This window comes from Festucalex cinctus, chromosome 14 (genome assembly GCF_051991245.1).
Source record: "Festucalex cinctus isolate MCC-2025b chromosome 14, RoL_Fcin_1.0, whole genome shotgun sequence".
NCBI classification, from domain to species: domain Eukaryota; kingdom Metazoa; phylum Chordata; class Actinopteri; order Syngnathiformes; family Syngnathidae; genus Festucalex; species Festucalex cinctus.
Genome location: NC_135424.1, coordinates 10,841,818 through 10,853,784, shown reverse-complemented (window position 1 = coordinate 10,853,784; position 11,967 = coordinate 10,841,818). Strand labels below are relative to the sequence as shown.

The 11,967-nt window shown below is 39.0% G+C and overlaps 1 protein-coding gene across 4 annotated transcripts in view; it reads left to right on the top strand.

Annotated features, from left to right (window-relative positions):
* Positions 1-644: 644 nt before the first annotated feature.
* thada (THADA armadillo repeat containing) overlaps positions 645-11,967 on the top strand; it is a 69,594-nt gene continuing 58,271 nt past the window's right edge. For 2 of the 4 annotated variants that reach the window (XM_077494462.1, XM_077494465.1), the window contains exons 1-21: positions 645-721; positions 844-1,020; positions 1,134-1,243; positions 1,349-1,476; positions 1,849-1,997; positions 2,078-2,110; positions 2,185-2,233; positions 2,331-2,515; positions 3,204-3,298; positions 3,596-3,819; positions 4,269-4,990; positions 6,354-6,508; positions 6,613-6,768; positions 6,900-7,007; positions 7,096-7,219; positions 8,032-8,177; positions 8,424-8,646; positions 8,738-8,873; positions 8,976-9,112; positions 9,532-9,684; positions 10,530-10,690. In XM_077494462.1, the coding sequence (XP_077350588.1) occupies positions 948-1,020; positions 1,134-1,243; positions 1,349-1,476; positions 1,849-1,997; positions 2,078-2,110; positions 2,185-2,233; positions 2,331-2,515; positions 3,204-3,298; positions 3,596-3,819; positions 4,269-4,990; positions 6,354-6,508; positions 6,613-6,768; positions 6,900-7,007; positions 7,096-7,219; positions 8,032-8,177; positions 8,424-8,646; positions 8,738-8,873; positions 8,976-9,112; positions 9,532-9,684; positions 10,530-10,690 (3,267 nt within the window). In that variant the 5' untranslated portion in view covers positions 645-721; positions 844-947. Of the gene's footprint in view, positions 1,021-1,133; positions 1,244-1,348; positions 1,477-1,848; positions 1,998-2,077; positions 2,111-2,184; positions 2,234-2,330; positions 2,516-3,203; positions 3,299-3,595; positions 3,820-4,268; positions 4,991-6,353; positions 6,509-6,612; positions 6,769-6,899; positions 7,008-7,095; positions 7,220-8,031; positions 8,178-8,423; positions 8,647-8,737; positions 8,874-8,975; positions 9,113-9,531; positions 9,685-10,529; positions 10,691-11,967 lie in introns of those variants that run through there. The other 2 variants (XM_077494463.1, XM_077494464.1) reach the window with 2 other exon arrangements.

The window sequence follows — 11,967 nt, the reverse complement described above, 5'->3', positions numbered from 1 at the left end:
ACCCCTGAACTATATGTATACGTATAGATTAGACATGTACAGCTCGTAGGCTGGTTTCCTCTTGGAAACTTTTGTTTATATTTAACAAATTTAAGACATCATAAAACGTGCTGTTTCTACTAAGTACTGTCTCAAATTTAATCCAATTTCGATACTGTAAATGTATATGCTCTATGCCGAGACATTTTTTTTTTCTTGGGAGGAGTAATATGGCGGCCTCGCGGCTTCAAAAGTCTTGGGCTATCGGCTTTCCAGTCATATATACAGATCAGTATATGAATCTCATGGTGGCATGTCACACGCTCCTGCAATATGATTGGCTGCTGTTACCATTGGACGTGCCCTCCTGCCTCCAGGTTGCTAAAGACAGAATGCTAGTTATTATAAATCCCACTGAGCTTAACCTTCAACGTCACCCTAACTTAATTGATTGTTTTTATTTTTTACAAAAGTATTGGGAATAGTTAAATCCTTTTCATCTGCGTTGCCTCTCCTTCCAGCCTGAAAACAGGAGCCAATCATCTTGCAGCTGGGCGTGTATTAACTCAAATGGGATTTATAAAAATGCCATGGGCGACCCCTAGCGTGGAAAAAAAAGAAGCATTATAATAGATGCTTATGTGTTTAATTCTGAAACGCAATCCACCGGAAGATGTATTGTGGAAAGCGACGCATGTCGGCAGCTTGAATGTCAGAAACCAGTATCACATGCGGCACTCTGGTGAGTGCCGATTTCATTTATGCACGTCTTATTTTACATTATTTTATATCTTGACTCGATTCAAGCATTTACGTTGTGTAAAAAATTTGTAATATTTTTGTATCTTTGACTTGTTAATATAGTACACGGACATTTACCGCTGTATAGCTAGCAAAACTTGCTAGCAGCAGCAGCAGCAACAACAACAGACAGTTTTAAATGCTGCTGAGTTGAATGCTGTTGTGAGATGGTGGTAAAAAAGAAGACACCCAAAGTCGAGGCTTTGGTTTTGGAAGACGAGAAACTGCACGTGCTGTTAGGTAAAGTGGTTCCAAACCATTCTACGCATTGGTTGTTAATGACGGACAATGTTAATCCCAAAGATTTTTCACATTTGTCACATTATTAATGAAAAGTGTACGTTTGCCTCCAGCATCTCTGACAGTGGATGGAGGGCACGATGGAGTCAAGCAGGTCGCCAAGACTTTGCAGTCCTGTATAGCGCTCAAAGAACCTGTGCAACAGATCCAGCTGGTCAAAAAGGTGAATACTAAGGCAATGCAGTACTGTCTTTTTTTTTTTTTTTTTTAAATAACCATTGACATAAAATGACTTTAACTCGTCACATTAATGTTCATTCTACATCAGGCTGGTTTGCTGCTGGAGGCACTCGAAGAGCCAACTGATGGAGAAATCTTAGAAGCTTGTCTGCAGACATTGGCCTTGGGCTACATTTCCCTGCAGGCCAAGAACCCCCTGCGACGTGCCATTTCCAGGTGCATGATAATATTCACAATATAATATTCTGAATGAGTTTCTTTAAGAAGAGGAGTTAATATAGGAAGTCACATGCATGCTATTTTCCACATACTCTCGAGCTCTGTCCACGCTTGCTGAATCAGATGTTTTTTGTCCCCCCCCCCACACACACACACACATCCTTTGGTGATGTTATAACCATGTGGCCATTCCTGGTTGTTAATTAATTACGTTAATAAAACTGTTAATGTCTGATGCTTCCATTTCCTTTTGAACTGTTAAGAGCTTTAGGATTTATTTCCAAAGTACTATCTTGACAGTATTTGTTTTCTTTTGCCTTATGTTTTTAAACTTTTATGTTACATTTTTGTCTCTGTGAACCTGCTTAGTGCCTTGAGTTCCGTACCAACCTGGCTTCAAGAACGAACCACAGCTTGTCTATCCAAGTGCCTGTCAGACTGTTTGTCTGATCCAACTCCTGATCAATATTCACATGTTGTGAACGCCATTGCTGGCTGCATGGATGGCTTCCCTCTGGGTAAGTGCTCAATGCCTTGGGCTGCCTCTTATTTCAAGTCATATACAATATTTCTTTATTACCGAAAATGCTATTTTCAGGTGAGCGATGTGTCATTGAGCTACTTCCAGAAGGTTTGTTTTTGTATTTATATTAAAACATTTCTTTTTAAAACAATACAACATTGACTCTTTTGTCTTCTATCTAGTTTTGCAGTTCCTTCACAATGGATTACGCGAATATCTTACGCAAAACAGGTATGCATATACAGTACTGTATATCGCATATACAACTTTCGTTGTGTTTCTTTAACATGTATCCCATTGTGTATGTCGCCCTCTGCTGTTTATGAAGTGGTGTCGCAGGCCATCACATAGCTCAAGCCCAGTTAATGCATTCCTGTCTGGCAGCAGTGAAAACGTCAATGCTGGTCATCCAGAGATGCCAAAGTTCCATAAGTTCTGCCATGACGATCCACCAGACAATGAAAGACACACTTAATAACCTGCTGGATTGCTACATAAATATCATTACCGATGGTAAGCCATACAATATAAATTTTCCAGTTATACTCTCAGTTTGAAAAAGTAGAAATGATTCACAGACATTTTTATTACTTTGCTGTATGTGCTTTACATATTGTCTGTGTGGCGAAGCTATGATGCTTAACCCATTAAGGCCTAAAGTGCCTGGCAAAACATGCCTCTAAAACCTAGGGGTGACTTTAGAATCACTCCAGAAAACCAGAATTTCTCCTGGAAATTCAACAATATTGTCACTGCCTACTAAATAATTGATATCACAGCTCCGGAAGCAGATTGAAACATAATTCCTAAAACATTTGAGAGCTTAAACCTGTGGCATTCACACAAACATAAGTTTCTTATTATAAACCTTCAATATATATTTTTTTAAATCAACAAACAACTCGTTTATATTTTGATGCGTTCCATCGGCTAAGAGACCAAGAATTGGTCAGACGCAAAACAAAATGACATATCTGGCTCTCTCGGCTTTAAAGGTAGAAGAGCGCTCCCAGCTCTAGTGGTAGAAACGCGGTAATGCGCTCCCGGCTAGAAATTGTTAAATGTGATCCTGCTATTTAAAAAAAAAAAAAAAACCTCAACTGATATTAAAGCATGCAAATATGAATCAATACATGCCAAATGTTTATCTTTACTGACGTCACACATTTTTCTCTGTCTATCCGTCCTATATTGAACCCAGAGGATATTGTGCAAGCAGTTCAGAGTACATCCGGCATGGCCATAGTCTTATTAATCAGGACTGTGATGGGCTCTGGAGATGATGTTGCATCTGTGGTAAGTTTAAATTACTAATTAACAATGTTAATGTATCTGATTATCAAACTTAACACACACATTCAACTTATTTAAAACTTTTATTGGGCAAACTCTTTGAATTTAAATGAGTGGAACAGCACAAAAATAATATTCGATTGAATGTATTTTTGTATACATTTGAATTTTTTGTGTATGTAAACCAACGATATAAGAACTGATGGATTGTGTCATTGTGTTATGGCAACTCAAAATTGTTCATGATTAAAATATTCCTCAGTTTAAAATGTCATGCACTTCTATCCTGTGCCATTTCAGGTGTGCAGTTTGCTCCGTAGCTCAGTGAATGGCTTGGACACTGCGCCCGTGTGGATTAAGCAGAGGTGTGAGAGCTTGTGCGCAAATGCTCGTCCGCCAGGTATCTCTATGTATCTGTGTCACGGGGCGCTGGCCATGCTGAGCTGGAAAGGTTCTCCCGCTGGCCCGCACTGGGAAACGCTGCTCTTGTTGGTCCCAAACACTCTTCTGGATCTAGATGTCAGGTAATTGTTTTGTAAAAAGAAAATAAATCAGTGCTGTTGCCACTGTCAAAGCCTGTGAACAAATCTTTACAGAAACTGCCATTATACACTACTCACAAAAAGTTAGTGATATGTGGCTTTTAGTAGAGATTTTAGAATCAACCTAAAATCCACTCGAACTTTTACAGGGGAACTTAATACTTTCCATTTTCATTTCTCTCATTCCTCATTGGAAATTGTTGATGAAGCCTTGCAATGGAGATGTTGCTGTTAAACCATAGGTGTCATCTCCATCCATCCATCCATCCATCCATCCATACTTGCATATTTTACAAGTGTCGAAAGGCACATTAACCTGTCTGGATGTTTGATCCCTATTTTTATTTTTTCATTTTCTATTAATCGAGATCTGTGCTTAGCTTTGTAGTGGTTACTAATGTTTCTGTTTGTGTGTATTCTTCTATTTGCAGTATAAAAGAGTCTAGTACTGTTTTGCTGGTAGTTCGGGTCCTTATGCTGTGGAGCAATGCTGCCCTGGACTGCCTGCAGGGAAAGAGGCATCTCTGTTCCCTCAACCTCCAGCAGTCACTCAACGGAGGCTCTGATTTACACCGACGCCTCCTGGAGCATATCTACTCCCACTGGGAGCATCCCTTAGATGGAGTCCGCCACCAGACATGCTCCCTGTTTCGCAACCTACTCCTCCTCCATCAACATTCCACTTCCTCGACCTGTGAGGCAAATCCGGACAGCTATGTCACAGAGCTTACTCAAAGACTGTTCCGGCTTGATTGGCACATGCGGGGAAAATACGGGGCTTTGAGCTGCCTTGTTGATCTTTATGGTGCTGGGTACCTGCTTGAGATCCAGCCACAGCTTCCTTCATGTCTCCTGGGTCTGATGAGTGACCAGACTTTGGCTCCATATGCCAGCGACCTTCTGGAGAGGCTTTTTATCAGCCATAAAGAAGAACTTTCTGCAGCCTCGACCCAAAAACTGACCACCGCAGAAGACTGGATGGAGCGTTGGCACCGGATGTGGGTTACGCCCTTACTACAGCTGCTGTGTAGTGCAAAAGTGGATGAGACTACTTACATCTTGGATTATTTCCTTCCCAAATTGCTGCGCTGCAGCCCATCCAGTCTGACACACATGGTGCAGGCATTGCAAGACAGACTGCCTTACTGCAAAGGTAAAAGCACTCAGACTTAACCATATTGTACATCCATTTTCTATATGGCTTGTCTTCATTATAGTTGTGTGTGGGTAGGAAACTATGCCAGTTGACTTTGGGTGAGAGGCAGAGTCCACCCAGGACTAGTACCCAGTCAAGTATACCATTCATATTTATATTGACAAAATAGACAATTTAGAATCTTTTAGGCATGTGAAAGGAAGCTACAGTACCCATAGAAACCAAATGCAAGCTCAGAGAGTTCATGAAAACGCCTCAAGACGGCCTACGCTAGCCACTAATTCACCATCATGCCACCGTGAACATCCATCCATCCATCTTTGTATATAAATTAGAGCTGTCAAACAATTACATTTTTTAATAAGATTACTGATATCTTAATCTTTATCTCACTTAAAGAGATACTTGACTCATTGAGACATTTTTAGCAACATAAGCTAATATTTTGTCCAGAATGAATTAGATAGCGTCATTATTATTCATGTACATTAATACCTTTAAATGCAAATTTTTTCACTTGCTGTCGAATGAAGATGACATCACCTGTGCGGAAGAAGTAGGTAAGGTAACGACCTATCATGGCTCAGTTTGCTGATCAAACCCAAACACCAGGTGAGCCATGATTGGTCGTTACCTACTTCCTCAGCACAGGTGATGTCATCTTCAGTCGACAGCAAGTGGAAACATTCGTTTTTTAAGTTATTAATTGTACAAGAAAAATAATGAAGTTATCAAATTCATTCTAGACAAAATATTAACTTTTTCCTGCTGAAAATGGGTCAAGTATCCCTTTAATTAAAAAGGCTTTTTTTATCAACATTTTTGCCCGCCAATATGTATGTTAATTCTTTTGACATTTAAATGAGGTCACCTCCAACATTTTTTTTATCCGTTGCACACACTCATCCTCCTCTTTTTCTAATCAGTTGCATACCTTAAAAATGGGGAAAAAAATGACCCCAATAGTTTGACATGAAAAAATATTCTGAACGTCACACACAAACATTTATTAAATGCTTTACTTTAATGCATGCAATTATGTTTATTGCTCAAACACAATTTGCTACCGTGCCGTCCCTTGCTACCTTTAACGTAACCATCCACTGTCGGCCAAAGGATCATCTTCTGTCAAAATTAATAGTGTGATTAATCTGCGTTAATAATACATGATTAATGCGGTAATTTTTTGGGGATTAATTAATTAGTTAATGCTTTAACTTTGATAGCACGAAATATAAATAAACTCACCTTTTTTCTTTTTTATGCACAACAATTGTTGTTGTAATGCTCTGTTACGTGTTTTGGCATTCGCCTTTGTGAGTCTTCATGGTCATTTCAGATATTTTTTGATGCTTAACAGATTCAACGAGCAGCAGGGGTGCACTTGGGGCCCTAATGACATGCCTGCGGGCAGCCAGGTCTCAAGGTGTGATGCAGACCCCAGCAGAGGGTCTGTTTGGGGAACTGGTGCCCTTCAGCCTGGTTCGGCAAGCGCTCGTACATAAGCATGATCAAGTGAGTACATTGCTTTGTGTCATATCCCTCTTATCTGATTGACAATTAGTCACCTGTAGTTTTTACAACATATTAATGCAATATCTATGTGACATATCTTCCAGGTGAGGATGGATGCTTTAGGCTTGGTGTGTGAAAGTCACCGCAGTACTGAGGTTTTGACCTCCCAGGAAATGGACCTCATTCACCACTTCTTGCTTCCCAATCTCAACAGCCAGTCACCAAGTGTCAGACAACAAGTGGTCAGTCTTTTCAAGAAGGTCAGATAATTGTCATGTTTTTTTTCCCCACACTGAGCATGAGCATACTTCTTAATTTGTCACATTTTGAAATCTTGGTTTTGGTAATTGTGATCAGCCTGTATTGAACTTTGTCAACTTTGGTTACAAAGATGCTTTGCAGAGTAAAGGACAGTATGCAGCTGTTGCAAAAGAGACAGAGCCAAGAGAGAGAGCAGGTGCAAAGAGCCAAAGACCAGCATATCATATGTCAATATAAGGTACATGATTAGACACAATGCATAGTTCCTCTACATCGTCAGAGTAAATAATAATGTGTACGGATGTTTGTGTCCACGTGTGTGACAGGAATTCCTGCACGAGTTATGTTCAAAGTTGTTTGATGTTTTGCATCCTGGAGCTTCTTTCTCTAAATGTCTTATGTCCCTCCACTTGCTCGGTTTACTGGCTGAACTCTTCACTTTTAGTGCAGGTATGTGCATACTCCTCAGTAACATCAACAGTGACATTTTAGATACTTTAGCTGTGAAAATATGGAGGACCAAAACTGCTTAAAAAAAATTAAATAATTAAAAGTGACAAAAACAGATATAAATGAATATAATTAAAAAATTAAATACAAAAATACAAATGGAAATAAAATGAACTAAAATGATATGTATATATATGTATATACCATACATAAATAAAAGTAAAAATAGATACAAGAAACAACATTCAAATATAAATATAAAAATAAATGTGGAAATAAATAAAAAATAAACACATAAATAGAATTAAATATCAATCAAAGCTCTACTTTCATATTTATTTATTTCATGCTGTAGACAATGTCAACATGAGATGCATAAGGAAATATTATTCAAATAAGGGGGTGGTCCCAAGTGTGTCGCTATTGAAAACTGCCTTTCGTTGGTGGAGTATTGTCACTCACACTAAGCAGGCGTTATTTAATTATATTAATGTATTTATTTTCACATTTATTCATATTTATTTTTGAATCTTGTTTTTATTTTTGTATTTTTACTTGTATTTATCTATATTTTTTGTTGTTTTAGTTTCATTTAATTTTTTTGTGTTTGATTTTTTTAAATTAGATTTTTAATTTGTTTTTATTTTTCCTCTATTTATTTATTAAATTATATATTTCTTTATTGTTTTGGCAGTTTTGGTCCCCCATATGAAAAGAATAAAACATCTGGCTTCAAAAAATATATATACAAAAATCAACAACAACAAAAACGTGAGTGTTCTGAAACTGTCCGGCTGATGTTCTGTCGTCAGGGCCTGATGGGTTTGCCCTTGGTGAAGTTGTGACTCCTACTTATGCTCAGAACGTCCTCTACTGTGTAGCAAGCAACTTCATGGAAGTCAAACTATTGGCTACAACGTTGTTATGGAAACTTCCTTTGTCAGCACTGGGACTAGAGGTTGGTATGGGGGCTAATGCCTTGTGTGGTAGTATATTTCAGACTCATTCCATTGTGTTTTCTCCTTCTTTCTTACACATTAGGATATGTATTGTCTATTACAGTATATACAAGAAGTGACTTTAAAAAAAGTGATGATTCAAATGTTTATCATTACACCCATTTGCGGTTTTTGCTAATGTAGTAATGAAGTATCTGAAGAAAAGCAAACACATTCTGATGTTTCATTGATGTCTGCGGGTTTAGGCACCAGACGTGATGCGTGGTCTACTTCAGGCTGCGCTAGATCTGAGCACCAGCACCAAGCCCTTTGACAGTGTAACAGCTGGCCACCTGCTCAACCTGCTGCTCCACCAGCCGAATTTGAGCCAGGCGCTACTACACTGTGCCCAGGAGCAGGGACTTGACTTCCAGCTTTCCTCCTCATTGCCGCAAGCACCTGATGTTCAGGAGCGCAACACTTTATCTGGTAAGATGGTGTTCTAGAGCCCAAGAATAACAAAGTTTAATCTGAAAAAGGCAGAGATCATAATATTGTCCACTATGTTGTCTTTCTGCAGTGATTCAATTCCTGCTGTGCTGTCTGCAGTCAGAGGTCTCCAAAGCGGAGTGTTGCCTTTTGCAGGCGGCTGCTTCCTATCCTCTGTATGGCCGAGCCCATTGCATCACCGCGGTCCTTCGGAATCTCAACACAGAGTGAGAGCAATCGCCACATTTACATCCTTTAATCTCTCTCTCTTTTTTTTTTTTTTTTTTAATTAAACCAAATAATGTATTGATTTTATTGTGCACACGTAGGTGTTTGTGTCACACAGAGGAGTGGAGGCGACTGGTGTCGGAGCTCATCGCCACATGTTACAGATTGTCAGATGTGGTTTCTCCTATTGTCCAGAGCTCTTCTCCTGAGGGTCTCATCCCAATGGATGTTGGCACAGGTAATTTCTGATTGCACTGTGACTGATTACAACTAGGCTGAAGTATGTGGCCATTTTTTTTCTGACATTTCCTGCAATGCATTCATTTGTTACAAAAAAATAAAAAAATCACCATAAATTAGAACGTGGCCTTCTAAGAGTATGTTCAGTGAGCACTTCCATACAAAAAAAAAAAAAACAAGTTTAAACTTCACAGTTTTGAAACTGCTAAAAAGATTTGAATATGGCCCCACTTCACAATAAAGTTTTGGTTGCATGGGACTGTCTTAGTCTACAGTACTTCCACGTTATTGGCCACTGCTTCACTTTGTAGTAGAAGCATCTATTAATAAAAGATGTCGTCATCATCAGGTTTTATTTAGTAATGCCATTTATTTGTAGTGCCTCCCATCACTGATTGTGTGTATGTCTCTATACAGTAACAGACACATCAACAGGACTGCAAAGGATCCTGTATGAAATTCAGCCAAGGGACTCCAATGATTTCTTCACCTGCACCAGAGAGATGGATACACAAGATGATGAGGATCCGGAGGAAACTCAGACCACAAGCAAAATGTCACCTGACACCAGTGAGTTAACACGCATCATGAGAACACCATCACTTCTTTTAACATCACTTTAAAATGCACAGTTGTCACCTTAGATCATGGGCCACCAACTCCAGTCCTTGAGGGCACCTACCCAGCATGTTTTGGGTTTTGGCCATGTTAAATAAAACAGATTATTAGTGTAGCTGCAATGGATTCAGTTCTTAATGTAAATATTCATATTTTTACTAATGCGTTAAATTTGAGTAAGAAGTTTATACTATTTGCAGCATTGGTAATTTTGACTGTCTAAAATAGCTACTGTGTGAATTCCTCAACTGAATTGAAAATTGTTGTGAATCGTGAATCGAATCGAAGCGGGCACTTGTAAATCGAATCGATTCTGGAAATCCGACTCGATACCCAGCCTTAGTCGAAGTGTGTTATTTATCGTAGTATAGTCTGGCACTGCACGACACTGAGATATGTTCCTAATATTTTGTCTTTCTACTGGAGCTGGATAAGGTAACCAAAATGTGAGAAATACTGCAGCTAGTTACTACTTGTATATGTTCACCTACTATTATGTAAGGTACTGTTGGTGTGGTAATGTGGGCGTCTATTTGTTTTGTGGCTTTTGCAATGGGGTGGTGCACTTTATGCTCAGTTAAGATGGCCTGACTAAACGACCACAGTATTATATTTTCGAGTGTCATATGACTCATATCATTGTTGTTGCTTCAAGCTGCTATGTTAGGGATGTCCTGAAGGGGGCAATGTTTGTCCTTTTTGGTTGTGCCCCTACTGCATCTCAGAAAAGTGATGAAACTTCTCTTTTTTTTCTTTGTGCGTGTGTGTGCACGTGCATGTGTGTGGGCACACTCCAGGTGGTGAGGGCTACAGGGTGACAGCCCAGATGGTGCTGGTGTGTTGTTGGCGGAGCATGAAGGAAGTGGCCATGCTGCTGGGGCAGCTGTGTCAGAGTCTGCCACTGCACTACACCAATGACAACACACAACCACATCCTGGGCTCATCACAGATGATCAGGTAAGATCTGGGGTGTACACCTTCACACATGCCCTACAGGTATTTTTTCATCTGCCATTACCCCATGTTACATTTTACTAGAAATTAGTATCCGTATAAACGTCCATCATTCTAACAATTGACTGCATAGGAGTTTAAGTATTGCAAATTAGTTAGGAGAATCAAACCGCAAATGACCTTTGTGGCCTATCAGCAATGGACTACTTCTACTGTTTTTATACTTTCACAACACTCAGCTCAACTCAACTCAGCACTTAATAAATATTGAACATAAAACACAATGAATAATCATAAGGATGGTGATAATAAAACAATTGTTTTCTAATTATTTTCAATATTAATAGTCCTAATTTTAATTTCTAAATAATTCTGCTTCTAAACGCTAATAGTTTTTATATTGGCTGCATGCTGATCCAATAGCAACCAGTCTCAAGGTATATACACTTTTAGTCAGATTTACCAAAGGAGGTATCAAAGAAGAGCTCCTTTCACATTGGGAGCACATCTGTTGAAAAGAAATCAGGCTGTGTCACTACACCCCCCAAATAGGCAGATATTTAACTTACCTGTATCGCAAATTACTTTGTATTAATTGTGCTTGTAAGTCTTTTCACAACAAAGTGCTTTTAAACTTAGGTACTGTATCTTGAGGCTTAAGGTTCAGGTAACATCTAACATCTCGACTTGATAAAAAAAAAAATACAGTATGTGACTCTGACTGGCCTTGACTACTATTGTGGATGTGTAATAGCAAGTGTAGACTTTGATTGTGCTTTCCCCAAAACCACTGTGGTACCTCCCGGGGTTAGGGGTGGGGGAATTGTGTATCTGCTCTGCTCCGTTTTAAATACACACTGTCTATTTTTGACAGTAGCTGTGTCATCTTGCACAGAACAAATTAAGTGAGACAGGAAATCCCACACACAATTTCAAAGAATACATTGAAGCAGTTTTCGGATAGATCAGCTGACTCCTTTATGAGTTGGAACTATGTGAAATGAATGTAGGTTTTGCAATTACTGAAAAGATACAGATGTCCTCACTGAAAAATAATAATGATCTTGTCAGTGCCGTATGCTTCAAGTGGCTGTCTTGATTATAGGCTGTATTAACTCATTGACTGCCATTGACGGAAAAAGATGTCAAATAATGCATTTTTGCTGGGCTGGCAGTGAATGTGTTAAACACAATGTGCCAATATATTTTGTGATTATATTGCAGCATCCTTTTTTCCTTTTTTCTTTTTTTAAGGCAAATTTTGCTTAAAAATCCGTCAA